Raw genomic sequence first — 16,362 nt, 5'->3', positions numbered from 1 at the left:
CATCAGCGGGACATGGATACAGCGGGCACCCGGTCCTGGGGGTCATCTGTTCCTGCAGACCCTCGCTGTCATTGCCTTGGCACTGCGGAGAGCGGGCGGGGGAGCAGAGCCATGCCGGCTGCTCTGGCACAAGCCGGGTGTTCATCTGTGCGGGGGCTGTGCCAGGGGCCGGGGGGGTCTGGTCCTTTCTGCAAGCTGTGGAGCATGAGGTGATGCAGGGAGGCCTGCCCCCTCGGTGCCTTCCCCACCAGGCCCGGCAGGGGGCCCCGGCACGCAGCTTTGGCCTTGAACTTGGAGCTCCCTTCTCAAAGGCAGGGGGTGGGGGGAGAGGAGGAGAAAAGCAAGGGGGCTAGGCTGCTCTTCTTTCCCAGGGGCAGTCCTCCTTTAAAAAGCCCTGCAAGGATACCCCCAGGCATTGCATGCAGGCTTGGGAGCTGCACACAGGCAGCAGGGAGCTGGGGGCCGGGAAGTTGGTGTGCAAGTGGGTCACTGGCGCGTGCACTCAGCGGCTTCCAGCTCCCCTGCACTGGGCTGCGAAGGGACGGCGAGCAGGTAGGGATTGCTTCGCTTTATGGGTTTGCTGTGTGGCCCCCAGGCCCTGCCAGCTTGTTGAACCCGGTCCAGGACGCCTTGCAAACGGGGCAAGAGGCTTTTCCTCACCACCTGCCTGCCCCCTTCCCCACATCCAACCTCAGGCAGCTTCTTAACACTGCCACTTGTTTTGAGAGCGAGGACCTCCTCAGCTGTCTGCTAAAAAGCACAATATCCCAGCCAGCTCTCTGGGATGCCCAGGGAAGGGATCAAAGTTTTCCGGGGAATTGCTCCATGTGAGTCACGGATGCCATCAGACCCTTTTCTTGCCTGTGAGGTCCACCCCTCCTCTGTGTGGCTGTTTTGGGGGGCGAGGGCCACAGAAGCACGCTGGAAAGTTTGTGGGGTAGGGTCTAAACTGGACAAATTCCCCCCCTTCTCCGCTCACCTCCCCTTGGCTGAGGGTCTGGAAGGGGAAACTTTTAGTACAGGAGCAGGGCGGAGAATTGGGTTTGTCAGCAGCGAAGAGCAAACTCCAGCTGAGCCCATCCGTGAGAGAGACCCCTCCACGCTGAGACAGCATTAGCAGCCCCGAGCGCCTGGATTAGCAGCGGACGAGCCGCCGGACCTGGCACTGCTGTGTTTCCCCTCAGCCAGCCCCAGAGTAAAGCACCAGGTAGCAGGAGCCGGTGATGTTTTTGGGGGTGTGGACAGGAACCGGGTAGGTGCAACGCTCAGGTTCCAGCTTGAGTGGGCACGGAGGCCAAGACAAGCCCGCAGACACCAGCCTCCCGCTGCTGGTCCTCAGCAGACCTCAGTGGTTTTGTCGTAGGGGAGAGTCCAGGCCCCGGTCGCTTTGTGCGGACGCCGGGCTGCGATGCCCTCTGTGCCCTGGGCGACCCCACCACGGGGACGAGCGGGGAGAAGGCTTGTGGGCAGCTTGGCAGGCGGCCTGGGCTCCCGAGAGCCTTCCAGGGGGGAGCGGTTGCAACGTGTGTGTGTGTCCCTACTTGCCCTGCCGTGAGTCTGCAAGGAGCCCAGCATGCACAGGGGGGTCCCAGCATCCTGGGGAATATCCCCGGGGCCCAGGCCTGTCGGGGAGTGTCTGAGGGAGAGGAGAGAGCCAGCTCTCCCTGCCAGCCCCTGGAGTGCTCCTGGTTCAGTGGCACAACAGCGCTGTCTGGTCTCTGCCGTGTTTGGTGCAGGTGGAGGACCAGTGGGCAGTGCACCCCCCGAGACCCCGTCCAGTGCCTCAGTGGGGGCTGTTTAGGAACGGAAGCTGCAGCCAGATCATAAATCTGCTGCTATCGGGGACACAAGAGTGAAGGGACAGCTTCTCCCCCATCCACAAACCCTACAAAATGACCTAGGAGTCTCCTGCAGCCAGTGTTGCTCCCCCCACCAAGCCCCTGGGCATGGCCCTTGCTACAGCACTGCCCTGACCCTCATAAACAACTTGACTCCTCGGGCTGGCTCTGAGCACAGGATAGCACCGTGGACTGTCCCCTGGGCAGGAGGATCCTCAAGGAACGGGTCTGGAATTGCTTGCAATATTGCAAAGAGCTGGAGGGATGGGGCTGGAGGTGATGCAAGAGGCAGCTCAGCCAGGCCCCCCCAGACCTGAGAAGCTGGCTGGAGGGGAAAGGGGGTGGCTCTGGGGCAGGTTTCAGCTGGGGAGTGTAGAAACTCCCTCTGCAGATGGCCCAGGGGCCCGATGGGAAGCACATGCAAAGTTTCTACCCCAGTTTGGCAAGGAAGATGCAGGGGAGGCTTGCACTGGGTTGCAAGGCAGGGAACCGCCACCCTAGCCAACCCTGGGAGCCCCACTTGGAGCTTGAGCTCCTTGGGGTATTCTGACCCCACACCTCTCACTTCCCCCGGTGCAATGCCAGTTAAGTCAGGCCTCATCTTTGCCTTGCGCTGGCAGAGCTGCAGCCGGATTCGGCCCCTTTGGACCGGGAGACACAGCCTGCTCCTTTGCATCCCCGACTCTCCCTGCTGTGGCGGCCTGGCTGCGGGGTCAATCCTGGCACGCGGGCCTGATCCAGCTGCAGAGGAGTCACTGCTGCCCGGCACCGGGTGTTCTCCACTGTGGGGGCCCCGGCTGCATGGCTCCCTCCCCATGCTACTGCCTGCCACATCGCCCTGCCCATGCCTGGGCCGGGCGGGGGCTGTTTGCAGCCCTGGGGCAGCACAGGATGCCGGGCTGTCCTCTGGGCGCCGTGCGCTGAAGACGAGGCCAGACACCGGAGCGACAAATGCATTAAGAAATCAATGGGAACGCAGCATTACCTTCTGCAACCGGAGGTGGGTGGAGCCGGTGTCTGAAAGGGCCCTGATCGGCGTGCCCCCACAGGCTTCGTCTCTGAGACTTGTCTCCCTTCCTCCGGGCCCAGGGGTAGCCCTGAGGCTGGGCACCAGGCCACTGGTCCAAAGCGGGTGCAGAGGATGCCTCCCCCTTTGCGGTGGCTGCATGCTCGGACAAGCTGTTACGTGGCCCCGATGCTGCTGCTGGCTGGTTTTCAAATCCAGCCTCCCCCCCTCCCCTCCCCTCCCTGGCTCCTACAGGGCACCTTGGCCCTGACACACCCAGGGCTCCTCCCGTGCTGCTGATGCTCCTAAGTCTTGATCCTTTTATTTCACTCCAAGCCCTCTTTTCCCAGGTTTGCGGAGTCCCACGGAAAACCCTGCTGGCTGCATTGGGTTTGGAGGGTCGTGGCTGTCTGTCTTGGAAGCCACCTTCCCCCGTCCCGCCCCTGCGCCCTTGGGTGGGCCTGGGGAGGGTGGGTTTCAACTCCCCTGAGCTGACACCAGCCCCATAAGCCTCAGGGCTTGATGAGCCAGGGCAAGGAGGAGGTGCAGAAGCAACGGGCAGTGAGGGTCAGCCGGGGACCTTGCACTGTCGTGGCATGTGCCACTGCGCCGGAAGTATTTAGCATCCAGCTCCAATTGCAGAGCCAAGGTCACGAGCTGTTGTGCCAGGCTGACTAAATGGCTTCCTGTTTCTGTAACATGAAGGAGATGTTGCCAACGGGGGCCAGAGTGCTTACCAGGCGTTACGGGAGGAAACGGGACTCTTAGGGGTCTCCGGAGGTCAGGAGGAGACGTGCCCCTGTGATTGCCAGAAGGTTTCCTGTTGCTTTGAAGTGAGCACCAGGCACCTCGCCTCAGGGCAGTGCAGTTCCTGGAGAGGAAATCCTCAAAGCCCCAACTTCTCCTTTCTGCGAGCGTGCCCACAGGGGTAACAAGGGGCACACCAGTTCAGCAGGCTGCACAGGAAGGAGGAGATGCCAGGAGGGCTGGTGCAGGGCCTGGGTGACTCTTCTTAGGGACTTCACCTTGAAGTGTGGGGGAAAGGAGAGAAGAGGAAGAGGGGTTTGCTACAGCCCTCGTGTGCAGGCAGCGAGAGGAGCAGAGCTGAGGCTGGTTTGGGGCTTTTCTCCACCCCTTTGGCCCCGCATGTACGGCCAGCGCCCCGGATCCATGCACAGAGCTGGCTCTGCCACCCTCTTCTTGAAGCACGGAGGGCCCACTGCTTTCAGTGGCAGGGTAAATGGGGGCCACGAATAGCATTGCCTTGCGCTTCTGCATCCACAAAGGCCGTTGGCAGGGGGGAGCAAGCGTGCCAGGAGCCAACCAGCGCCTGCAAAGAAGGGGCACAAGCTGTGCCCCCCATCCCTGCCTGGGCCAGATCGCACGGTGCAGAGTGCACCAGGAGAATGGGACCAGCGGAGAACCGCTGCCCGTGCTGTGCTAAGCTTGTGAGCAAAGTACCACGGGGTGTCTGAGCCTCCTTTTCCAGAGGAGTGAGCAAGCCTCCCACTGGCCTCCCCCTGGGAAAGACGTGGCATGGATGACGGGTTACAAGGGCTGCAGCCAGCTGTTGAATTCCAGTTAAGGGCAGGCGGGTCAAATTGGCACGTGCTGTCCATCTGCCCCGTGCCACGTGAATTGGAAATGTCACCCCCCTCCACTTTTTGCATTAAAGACCGTGATTCCATGCCTGGCTGTGCCGCAGAGGGATTGGAGGGGAAGTATTGATTTATCTTGATTTTCTTTTTCTGGTTCCTTTGAGCGTTTGCCAGCAGCTGGTGTGGACGCCGGGTCTCTCTTTGTCACGCAGTTAGTCATTTTCCTTTGCTGGGGCTTGGTCCAAAAACAAAAGTTGTGCCAGGTTTGTTCTGCCAGCAGAGTTAAGGTGGCTGAAGTGATACTGGAATAAGAGGCTCACGCTGGGATGGGGAGTCTCATACAGGAACTGGAAACAGGATAGCAGGGACCTCACAGGCCATCTAAGCCAGTCTTAGCTGCAGCATCCCAGATAGATGCCTGGCCAGCCTCGTCTTAGCCTCTTGGTGAAGGAGGTTGGGCAGCTTTCTGGGTCCTGTTCATATGGGTAGGGTGTTTTTTCCCTGAGATTTGATTTAAATCTGCTTGCTGCCGTGTCAGCCTGTTGCCTTCTGTGGTGGTCTTTTTTTTACGGCAAGTAGCCTTTCAAGAAATGTGCTCCCTTCCTTGGCTTTTTCCTCTTACAGATGCTTTATCCCCTTTGTCACCTGCTCCTGGACCCTCCTTGTTTTTCAACATCCTTTTTAATAGGCGGAGTGCGGTGCTAACGTGGCTACGCTGCTTCTGATTCTGGAGCCACATCGTTACAGCCATGGGTTCAAATGAAAATTGGTAGGGCAAACTCAGGCATCACAGAGCTCCCTCCTAGCTTTATCTTGCAAGACCCCAAGAAGCTGGGTTATAGCAGAAGAGCTGTTAGGGTGCAGGTGAAATGACTGTCCGTTTTGTTCTTAATTGACTGGCTTATGTTGAAGTTTAGTAGCAGGTTTTGCTGGGATGTCTGAGTTTTGGATGTTGCTGTTTCACTGGCTGGGTGGCAGAGGTCCTGCACAGGGTGCTTGCGTGGTAGCAGAGATCCCAGGCCAAATACGTAGAAGAGTTAAGCTCCCAGCAAGAGCAGGTCGGGAATTACCCACTGGTTTTTGGGAGGAAGTGGGGTACGATTCTGCACTGATGACACCGGCAGCTGCCATCCCTTCATAACTTGGCCCTAGCCGCTCTCTCAGCAGTCAGCTGGCTTTCTGCATGGGTGGTGGCTCGGCTCAGCCTCGCTGCAGAGGAGGAACAACCTTGCAGGCTTTGATATGAGAATGCCCTGAGCCGGATGTTCAATATGCTTGCCCTGCCAGGCAGAGACAGGGTGGGCAGGGTGCGTACCCTATCCCTGCCCCTGCCCCTGCCCCTGCCCCTGCCCTCTGGTCTGCAGAAGCCCCCGCTACTCCAGGTGTGCGCCTGCCTGAAACAGCTGGGCCAGGGGAACTGGATAGGGGTGCTATCGCCACCGCACCCTGCATGCGTGTCGTGCTGAGATTGGGGCTCTGATTTCAGCCATGCTTTGTCTGGCTGCAGTGTTTCCAAGTAACTTGCTCTCTGTTTGGAGACCTGCCCAGCCAGCCACTGCGTTGCACTGAGATAGAAAAGTGCTTTCACCAAACGGAGCAGATGGGATACCGGATGTCAGGGTCTTCTGCCTTGCTCCCATGCGTGGTCCAGAGTCACTTCCCTCTGCCCTGAACTGTCCTGGATTTCACCTCCCCCTGCACCAGGCTGCCGGTTCTTAGCCAGCCCATCCTGGCACCTAAGCTCACTGCTTCCAGGTGCCCTCCTGCTGCTGTCCATGCTTTGCATCACTTGTCTGGAGGGTGTTAACAGCTAATGGTGACTTCTCTGTCTTGCATTGTGCCCTAGATAGCTCCTTTCCTACAGTGATGCTCCTTGATTGCTCACTCATTGCAACCCTGGTTTATCTAAGTGACAACCTTCCTCACACCTCACTCTTAGTCAGTCTCTGCTCCTCCCCTGGGATGAACTATAATGCCCTGGGCGCCGGCTGTGGGATGCAGAGCTGTTTGGTCCAGGGAGCTACAGGTTTCGCCTGCCCCCCCAGAGCTGCTGTATGTGGGGAGCTCCGGACAAGCGCGGGGAAGGCCGTGGAGATGTACTGCTGTGTTTCCTCCCTAGTGCAGCAGTGTGACGTGCTCTGTGTTTCTATCCCACAGGGGCCAGTACGCGGGATCGGACTGGTCCGAGTTATTTGCAGAGCAGACAGCTCCGGGGTGTCATCTTAACGACGCTTGCGGCACCATGAAGGCTCTTCTCCTTGTCCTTCTGACTGAACTTTGCCTTGGGTCCCTTTTCCCAGGTGAGTGGATCCTCACTGACTCGTGGGCATGCTTGCTTGGCAGCAATAGCTAGGAGTCAGCCAGAAAGCTTTGCTTTTGATCTGATCTTTCCTGCACGAATGCACTGGTAATTAATTATGAAGTGCAAAGCTCGTCCACTGGAGGGGATTCGTGTCACTCTCAGATGCACCCATGCAAAGCAGCAGCATCCTCTGCTGAAGGGTCCCGAGCTGTGGCTCCTCTGCCACGCAACGAGCACAAAACCGGCGTGTGACCAGCCGTGTGACACTTGGGGCTCACACACCGCACCACCAGGGCAGGAGAAAATGGTCCATCAGGGTCTTGTAACAGGCTGATGTTAAAATAACCTTTAATAATAATAAAATAACCTAAAATAATGGCCCTACAATAACCTTTAAGGTGGACGGTTGGCTAGTGCTTAGTCTGGGGCAACGTTGCTGTCTCTCCTGTCGGGGCTGTGAAATGTTCGTGGGGTCAAAGAGAAGTGGACTCTATGGGCCAGTGGTTGTGACACTCTAATGGGATACCAAGGTCCAAATTTCTACTTTAATGGTCATTTAATTCGTTATACAACGTACAGCCATACCGACAGCAAACACCGAGAGCCCTGTTTCGGGTTAATCACTGGCTTGGGGGTTAACGTGCTCCCTTGGGATGCAGCAGGTCCGGGCATCATTTCCTGGTCCAGTGGGGTCCACCGTTAGAGAGCCAAAGGATGTCCCAGGCCATGGCTGAGGTGAATAGACAGGGCCAAATCAACCTTTCCCTCTCCTTGGACTTTTGAGCTTTTATTTTTCTCCGGTGAAAACCACACGCAAAGCCAGCGGCGATAAGCACTTCCTGCTTTGCAGCATGGAGCGATGGGCGAGGGAGGGGAGTGAGAGCAGGGGAAAAAGGCTGGAAACCTGCAGTATTGCTGCATAGGCCAAACTGGTTGCTCTGGCTGGACTCTTCTCCTCATTGTCTGCCTTCCTGCCCGGGGGATTATCTACATGCAGTGCGAGTCCGGAGGAATCTTCCCTCCACGGCTGCTCCATTGTCTTCCAGAGCCCTCCCCTGCCCTGTGTGACCCCGCTGTGAATAAAACTGCAGTGTTCAGGGACAGGGGAGCATCTCTTTAAATAGTCTGTGAGCACTTTCGTGGTGCCCACTGTGTTTTAGAAGCTGCTAGAAACCGGCTGGAGCATTAGCAGGCCCGTCACTCGGCCTCCCCGGGCCGCAAAAAAAGGAGAATCGTGAGCCTGGCCCCAAAAATCTCAGGACGTAACAAAAAAGCGGGGTGCTGTTCTGTTTATTCGCCTTTTCCGGTCCTGCCGGTTTTGAGGCTTTTCTGTGCAACCAAGAGGGCTGGAGATGACGAGAGAAAGCAAGGTTTTCCTGGAAAAGTCTCGTGCACCAGCCCGATTCCTGTCTGCGAAGCACGCCAAAGCTGGACTTGCGCTCACATCGCATGAGTTAGCAACGCTGAGTTAGTAAAAACGGGCACCGGGGATCCCAGCGGGCTGCGCCGCCCTGCGTGCTGTTGCTAAGGGATAAAACACGCGGCAGAAACTTCCCCTGAGCCCATTGTTCCTCTCCGTCCGTCAGCCGAGCGAGGGGGCTCGAGCCACAAAGGGCTTCCCCTTCTCTCCTGGCCAGGCAGGTTAAGCAGAGAGCAAAAGGACGTGCCCTGCCCTGTCGTCCGGGGCACCCTCTCACACTGTCTATGCGATGCCCCAGCCCTGGAGCACGGCCAAGCCCCTGGGGACACGTCTGGCTCCTGCGGGCTCCCCCAAAGGCGCGTCCTGAATACACTTGCAACCGGGGCTGCTTCTACCCAGACCCAACTCGCGTCCTTTCTCAGCCTGGCTACTTCTGCTGACGGGCGGCGGGGAGTCAGGAGTCCCGGCTCCTGTTCCTGGCTCCCCGCCTGACCTGCTGTCTGCAGGGACTTGGGTCGCTCCTTTTGGGGACCAAAACTGAGGCCACGAAGCCTGCCAGGTTTCAAGGAGATTGTCGCAGGGGCACTGTACCCCAGGCTGTGGACAAGCAAAACTCGTGACATGGGTGACGCTGTGTGTTGAGGCGCAGCGGGGTGACAGCTGCAGGGATGGTGGCCCCTGCTGTGACGCTGCCGGCTGTGGAGGAGATGGGTGCAGGGGGCTCTGGGGTCTGCACCCCTGGCTGCTGAGACAAAACTCCTGGGAAATCTGTGTCTGTCCTGGGGCAGGTGACTGTCCGCCTGGAGGCTTTCCTCTCCTTAGCCCGGTTGTGTAGGTGCTAACTGATGCTTGTTAAGTCGTTATGGAGTAGCCAGGTGCTGGGTATTGAGCCGGGCCCTGAGTGAATCGTGATCGATTGGTTGGTAACTGGGAGGACAGCCCCTCAGCAGCCGGCCCCCGGAGGGACACGCCAGTCCCACAGCTTGAGGGGCAGTCCCCCCAAGCCCCTGCACTGATCCTGAAGCTTGGCAGGCTTCATCCTCACTGCAGAGTCCACCGCCTCTAAAACTTCCATGCAACTCAGGCAAAACACAGCAAAGTTATAGCTCTTGTATTGTTTCCCCGTGATACCCTGTGGCCAGATTGGGGAAACAATATATAACTTGCATTGTCTCCCTGGATGTGCTGCCTCGGGCTGGAAGCATCCCGGGACCGAAACGCTGCCCGAAGCCGCCTGGCCGGAGCGCGAGGCCGGACGCAGGTGCGGGGAGACGCGGTGCTGGCGTCTGGCCTCCGCCGTGCTGACCCCTGCCCCGGTTCTGCTTTCAGAGAAGGAGAAGAGCCCCCAGTACTGGCGCGACCAGGCTCAGCAGACGTTGAGAAACGCCCTGAAGCTGCAGAAGCTCAACACAAACGTGGCCAAGAACATCATCATGTTCCTGGGAGACGGTGAGTGCATCCTTCCCGTAGCACCGACGAGGCAAACCTCACGTCGGGCGGACCGGGAGCGCCCTCGGGGTTGTGACCGCGTCAACCTTTCCTCTGTTTGCCCAGTTCATAAATCCCAGGGGATCGGTCTTCCCCCGTCCGCTGAGATGCCCCTGGGGGCCATTCCTGGGGGAGGATAGACACTGTGGGGACAGGGATGGGGAAAGGCTATTGGGTTTGCAGTAAGGAGGGTGGAGGTGGCCGCTTCCTGTCCTCCACCCTGCCTTCCTCCCCCTAGTTCGGGGTAAACCCCCCCAAACTGGTTCCCGCGGCATTGCTCCACGCTTGCTGTCCTCTTACCCCCACCGAGCGGTGAGAGGCCGTGGTCTGCCAGCCGCTGATAATAACCATGACTGGAAGAAGCGGTGCCTCGTTGCCACGCTGCCAGGCAATGCCATGCTCCATCCGTGGGATGGCCATCGGGAACAAGTCAAAACAAGCTCCCCTGCCTCTGCTCCTTTTGAAAGCAGTGTTTTCCGTACGTGCCTCTCCCCAGGCATCCCTTTCCTCCACCCCGCTGCAGAGCTCCCTGCCCCGCGCTGAGCCTTCCCCCCCCGCCAAGGGAGACGGCAGCGATCGCTGCAGTGGCTCCGAGCGCCTCGTGCCGCCCACAGCCGGGCCGGGGTGCCAAGTCTCGCAAACCCTCAGCTAGCTGCTGTGCGGTCAGACGTCCTGGGAAAGTCTGGTGCAGAAGGACCTCCTGCTAGCGGTGTCCCAGGCCTCGCCAGCCAGAGCTGCTCCCAGGGAGACCCATGCATGGGAACATTTTTCCGCGGCCGCGGTGCGAGCCAGCTGGCGGGGGTTGCACCCCTCGGGTTCGTGCTGATTGCTGGGACTTGCCAGGGCGGGCGGGGGCTCTGGCTCTGGCTCTGTGTGGTGACATTGCAGCCAGCGCTGCGCCCGTCGTGCAGTGCAGACGCCAGCAGGCTTTAAACTGCCTCGCTCGGGCACCGCTCCAGCCACGGCGGCACGGAGGTGTATGCACGCTGCAGCCATCTGAGCCCCGCTGACTCCCTGCCCCTGGGCAGGGGGCTGGACAGATGATCTCGGGAGGTCCCTTCCAGCCCTGATGGCTGTGAAATCTATAAAATCCCTAGGTACATCTTGGCTGAGCTCTTGCTACTAGGGCTAGAGCTAGCTCCTTTGAAGCTGGCACGGGGATGTCTACACCCGTGGTTCTCAGCCGTTTCAGCCTCAGGGTGCCCCTCCGTAATGTGTTTGAATATCACAGCTCAGAAGAGATGTGAGGGTGCCTTGAGGCAGAGCAAGCTGAGAAATGCTGCTCTGGTTGGTGCCAGGAAAGAGCAGCAAGGGAAGGGTCTAGCCCTGCCGTGTCCTGCCCTTTCCACTGTCTGCCCCCACCCCATTTCTGGCAAGTGCAGCCCCCGTGGCAGGGACTATCTCATGTGCCCGTGACCACCCCTGCAGCCCCTCTGGAGCATGAGAGGAGTGGAGGGGAAGAGCTGAGTTGCAAAGCCATCCATGCATCTGCTCCCCGGCTGTCGCAGAGCGTGCTGCTGGGAGCGGGGGGAGCTGGCGCAGTGGCTGCCTGGGGGTGGGCAAGGCAGTGAGAAGCAGCTGCAAGCACCACTGGGGCAGGCCCAGGGCACCAAACAGGGGCCCTTCACCCTCCTCGCACAGACCCAAGCCCTGGCTGGGGTGATGTAGTTGGGGCTGGTCCTGCTTGGAGCAGGGGGTTGCACTAGATGCGACCTCCTGAGCTCCCTTCCCACCCTCGTGGTCTATGGCTCTGTAAGGCCGAGATTTTCACAGCTTCCCCCAGTTGGATTTGGTGTCTTTTTTCTTTTAACTTGAGCACAAACCAGAGGAAGAGGGAACAAAGCAAAGAGAGCAGGGGCGCGTGCTCAGCAAAGCAGCTTTGAAAGCCAGCGATGCCTAGGACGGCCAGCACAGGGGTGGGGTGGGGAGAAGTGAAGCCGCTCTGGTCCAGCGCTTCCAAGGTTCGTCCATTATTGCAGTCCATCTTGCTGCTTGTCGTTCATTAATCCTGGATCTGTCTGGGTCAGCTCTTGAACCCTTAATCCCACGATTGGCTTCCTCTTGCAAGAGGCCCTGTTTACAGATGCTTTGTACAGCACGTTACCTGGTTGAGTGCATCAGCCTGGGCAGGCAGCAGGCTTGAAGCTCTCCAGGGAGCTTTCCCCTATCTGGCTGCAAGTGTTGCTGGTGTGTTTATTTTCACACTTCATTTGGTGCAAAGGATCATTGCAATTAAACACTTCGGTGTCACGCGCAGTACCCACTTTCCCATGGCTTCAGCACAAATGCTGGAGCGTGTAGCCGGCTGGAAGATATCCTTGAGCTTCATAAGGGAAATGTTTTTAGTTTTGACCAAAATTGAAAAAAGTTTCCAAAAAAGTTTTGAAAAAGTAGAAAGAACTGAGTGTAATTTGCAAACCATCTTTCTTAAAGCTAAGGTCACTTTTTACCCTCCTCTCAAATGCTGATTTAAATGGAGGGAAAAAACCAGTTGAGCCAGCACTCCTGGGATATAAACTACGAAAGAAAAAGTAAGAAAAAACAAAGACCTGCTGCTGAAGGGGAAAATCTTCACAAGAACTTAATTTCTACTCTCAAAAGCATGCCTTGATTTCCCCTTAGCTGCTGGGGGGTGTCTGGAGCGCTCTACTTCTCTCTTCCCCACCGTCCGCTCCCACATACATCTAAGTGGTTTAAAATTTAGGAGCCTGATTTCTACTGCACCTCATGAGATTTTAGGTTTCTAAACCCACTGGGAGCTTGTGAATTTGTTTTCCATGAACCTTAATAGCATCTTCTGCCCTGATCCTGCAGGTCAATCTGCCTAGGGTGACCGTATGTCCTGTTGCCATCGGGACAGTCCCATTATAAACATCTGTCTTGGTTTCTCTAAATGAATGCTTTTGTCCCCCACCAGCCCTTTTCAAGTTGCTCCATTTTAACCCCCAGGGCACATGGTCACCCTAGATTTGTGTGCGCTGCCCTCCCTGCCCCAGTGTCCTTAGGAGTCAGTCTGCACAAGACACTAAGTGTGCATTATCCTAATAACACTGAGCAGTAGTGCGTCATGGCAAAAACCATGCCAGTAGCCTACTGCACAGTGTTATTAGGCTAATGCACAGTAAGCATCGCTAAATAACTCTAGTTACTTCATTCAGGAAGTACTAAACTACATGTGCAGTAATTAGGGTGCATTAATGAATGTGGAGTGCCTGCAAGCGCTGTCATTGCAACTCAGTCTGTTTTAACTTGCAGATTCTGGGCTCATGGGTTGTAAAGGGAAATCCCAAGGACAGAAATGTGCCCAAGCAGAATAAAATAATGAAGGATCATGTTGCAATATTATTATTACAGCAACACCCATGGCCAAGAAAGGGTGGGAAGGGAAATGGAGGCAGGGTGAGTTGCCCGATACCCAGAAGCAGAATACAGTGAAACCATGAACGGATCGGAGCTTCCTGAATTGCGGGCTGGGGCCACATCTTGAGACAGATGACACCGGACATTTTGAGAGTGATTACTTTATCTCTGAATTTGGCAATTTCCCCCTGGAGCAGGACTTGTGCAACCATGAGTTGTGTTTAGATTTATTTTCCAGCAGCCGTTGAAATGATTTCAAAGTGAGACTTTTGTTATTGTTGTTGAGGGGACCCTATTTTTTTTTTGATGCTATGTCGTGATAGGTTGGTATTCGTGACCCAGTAGCCACCTGTCACAGGGATGTGCTGTAATTACAGTCTATTAGTCAAAATCTTTGATTTTAAATTTCCAAAACCATGGAAGACAGCTGCTCTTCAGAACTGGTCAAAAGTCCTGTTTTCTTGACCAAAATAACTTTTCTTTGCTAGGAACAGAACCGTTTGCCATTTTGGATGAGAAAAATGACAAGCATTGGCTTACTGATAGCCTGAAATCATTCCTCTCATTTAGGGAAAACAAGACTGTGGAGGCGAGGAGTTTTTTGGGATGGTCTCTCTCATTTTGCTAACTGTAGGGTTGGAATAAAGTCAGACGAGCTTGCAAATGCTTCCAGTTCTTCTTCAACTGAGGGTCTGCTTCCGGTGAAGGAGACCTGCTGGATGCTTTGCATTTGAACAGGACACGACACAAGTTTATCGGTTCTCTGTCTGGGAGGCAGCGGGTCCCCGGCTCATGCTGGTGCTTCGGGTGAGCGAGACTGGCCAGGAGCTGGTCCGCGCACCGGTACGGGATCCGTGCCGCTCACCTGCTTCCTCTGTTCCCCTCGGCTGCAGGAATGGGGATCTCCACGGTCACCGCGGCACGCATCCTCAAGGGGCAGCTGCAGCACATGCAGGGCGAAGAAACCATGCTGGAGATGGACAGATTTCCTTACGTGGCCCTGTCCAAGGTGAGCCCCTGTGCGGGGAGCCTGGAGGCTGTGCGCCCAGCTGTTCTCAGCGGCGGGGGGTGAAGTAGGAGCCAGCTGTGCAAGCTGGAGGGGGGGGGCAGGGTCTGTCACTGGTAACCTCCAGTCATTTGGTCTGCTCTGGATTTCATGGGAAGGACTACGTGGAGGCCTTTTGGCAAATGTCGGTGTTGGGGTCTTGCGATGCAGCTCAGCTCCAGCTGGAGACTGCTCGGGAGGTCCTAGCCCAACTCCGTAGCTAAGGACTGTCTTGCACCCACTTGGTGGTGGAGTCGGGCTGCCTCTCTCCAGCACCCACTTCCCTCCCAGCTGCCTGGCATCAAGGCCACCTCAGCTCTGGGGCTGGGCTGCACCAGTGGTGCTATCCCTGAAACTAGGCCTAGGAAGCTTTGCTTGCTTCTCGGGCAGCTGCCTCTCCAGTCCCTGCGTGGGACTCTCTGGAGGGTGATTGCAACCGGTCCTTCACTTCACATTCAAAATCACTTTCTGCAGGGGTTGGCACCAGAGGCCACCTCATGCCTTCTGTTTCCCACCAGCTCCTCTGGGAGGAGGGCAGGAGAGGGGAGACTGAAATGAGTCTCTGGGTCCAGTGACGCCAGCGCTGTGCTGTGGGCACCCCAGGCAGAATCCTTTCCAGTGACCTGAACAGCATCAGAGCAGCTGGTATTGATGGGAGCTGTGAACAAACCAGACTGCAAATAGGTCGCTGCCAGTGGCAAAGACCTGTGTCAAGAGGCTGCAGCTCCCCGGGCAGTGAGGGAGAGCCCTTCTCCAAGGGTTCGACCTCATGCAATTGCTTGCAGATGTGTGGGCTTTACAGCACTGAGCGCACAGGTGACTTGCCCTTTAAGGGCACCCATAAAAGACCTTGAAAAAGTGCCTGGGCCAAATTTTAAGGGTCAGATTGTGGTTAGGAAAACACCTGAAGAATGTTCTGTATGAGGACAGTGGTTAGCCAAAGGTTGTGTATATTCAGGGAGGGACAGCACTGGCACAAAGAGGTTGGCACTTATCCCTTTATAGGGCTCTCTTTGGGTTTCTGTTTACAGAAGAACTTGAATTGCTCTGTCACGTGCTCCCCCCACCACCCTGCTGCAACTTTGTCCCAAACTGGGAATGCTAATGGGGCTGGGAAACAATGGTATTTTCCCTGGGATTTTGATATATTGGCTGCAGCTCAGGAGACTGGTCAGAAGTGCTCCTTCAAAAGACAAAGCACTTTTGTTCAGTGAGTTCTGTGTTTCTCAGCTTCCTCTCCAACCAAGTGACCACCGTCCGACCCATCCGACATGCACGTGTGCATCTTGGGTGGACAAACGAAGCTCGACATTTTGCCAGGAAGGGTAACAGCATCCTGGGCTGCGTTGGTGGGAGCGGTGCCAGCAGATGGAGGGCAGTGATTCTTCCCTCTATTCGGCACTGGGGAGGCCACATCTGCAGTCCTGTGTCCAGCTGTGCCCCCCACTGCAGAAAGGATGTGGACACATTGGAGACTCCAGCGGACAGCAGTGAAAATGGTTTGGGAGCTGGGGGACAGGACAGGAGAGGCTGAGGGAAATGGGCTGATTCAGTCTGCAGAAGGTGATAGCAGCCTTCACCTCCCTGCAAGCGGGGCTGCAAAGAGGTTGGAGCTGGGCTGGTCTCAGTGGGGGCAGATGACAGGACAAGGAGCAATGGGCTCAGGCGGCAGCAAGGGAGGTTGAGGGTGGATATTAGGAAAAACTCTCACTGGGAGGGTGGTGAAGCACTGGAACGGGTCACCCAGAGAGGTGGTGCAGTCTCCATCCTTGGAGGTGTTTGAAGACCAGGTAGACAATGCCCTGGCTGGGATGATGCAGTTGGGGCTGGTCCTGCTTGGAGCAGGGGGTTGGACTAGACATGACTCCTGAGGTCCCTGCTAACCCTCATTTTCTGTGATCCTTTGATTTTCAAAGCAGCCTCAGGTTCTGGAACGGATGGGGCTTGAGGGTCCAGATCCCCTTGCTCAATTTGCAAGTTAGCCTGAAGAGCAAGGGGCTTTGGCCCTGGTTTCTCCGATCTGAGCTGCTGCTCGCCGTGCTGCCTCTGACACCCTGAGGTCTTGGGTATCTTTAGCAGAACAACAGGCAAATGGGGGTGGGATCGTGACCCTATTGAAGCCAGTGGCCAACCTCCCATGGACGTCAGGGAGGCCACGATTCCTCTCCAAGCCTCTGCCAGCGTTGGCTTCTTTCCCCCCCCCCGTGTCCTCACCCCTATTAATAACAAACCTCCAAGAGGAAACGCAGAGACTCAGGATACGAGGAGACATCAGAGGCCTGGGGTTTGTGGCCTTGTCCCCTGT

The 16,362-nt window shown here is 56.8% G+C and overlaps 1 protein-coding gene across 1 annotated transcript in view; it reads left to right on the top strand.

The window, feature by feature from the left end:
• Positions 1 to 364: 364 nt before the first annotated feature.
• The window catches only part of ALPL (alkaline phosphatase, liver/bone/kidney), a 43,328-nt gene continuing 27,330 nt past the window's right edge, over positions 365 to 16,362 (top strand). Inside the window, exons 1-4 of the mRNA XM_019541398.1 lie at positions 365 to 552; positions 6,600 to 6,742; positions 9,494 to 9,613; positions 13,906 to 14,021. Coding sequence (XP_019396943.1) covers positions 6,685 to 6,742; positions 9,494 to 9,613; positions 13,906 to 14,021 — 294 coding nt within the window. The 5' untranslated portion in view covers positions 365 to 552; positions 6,600 to 6,684. The remainder of the gene's footprint in view (positions 553 to 6,599; positions 6,743 to 9,493; positions 9,614 to 13,905; positions 14,022 to 16,362) is intronic.

Source organism: Crocodylus porosus, unplaced genomic scaffold (genome assembly GCF_001723895.1).
Source record: "Crocodylus porosus isolate Cpor-Errol unplaced genomic scaffold, CroPor_comp1, whole genome shotgun sequence".
In the NCBI taxonomy this organism is placed as follows: domain Eukaryota; kingdom Metazoa; phylum Chordata; order Crocodylia; family Crocodylidae; genus Crocodylus; species Crocodylus porosus.
This window is presented reverse-complemented; position numbering and strand designations above follow the sequence as displayed.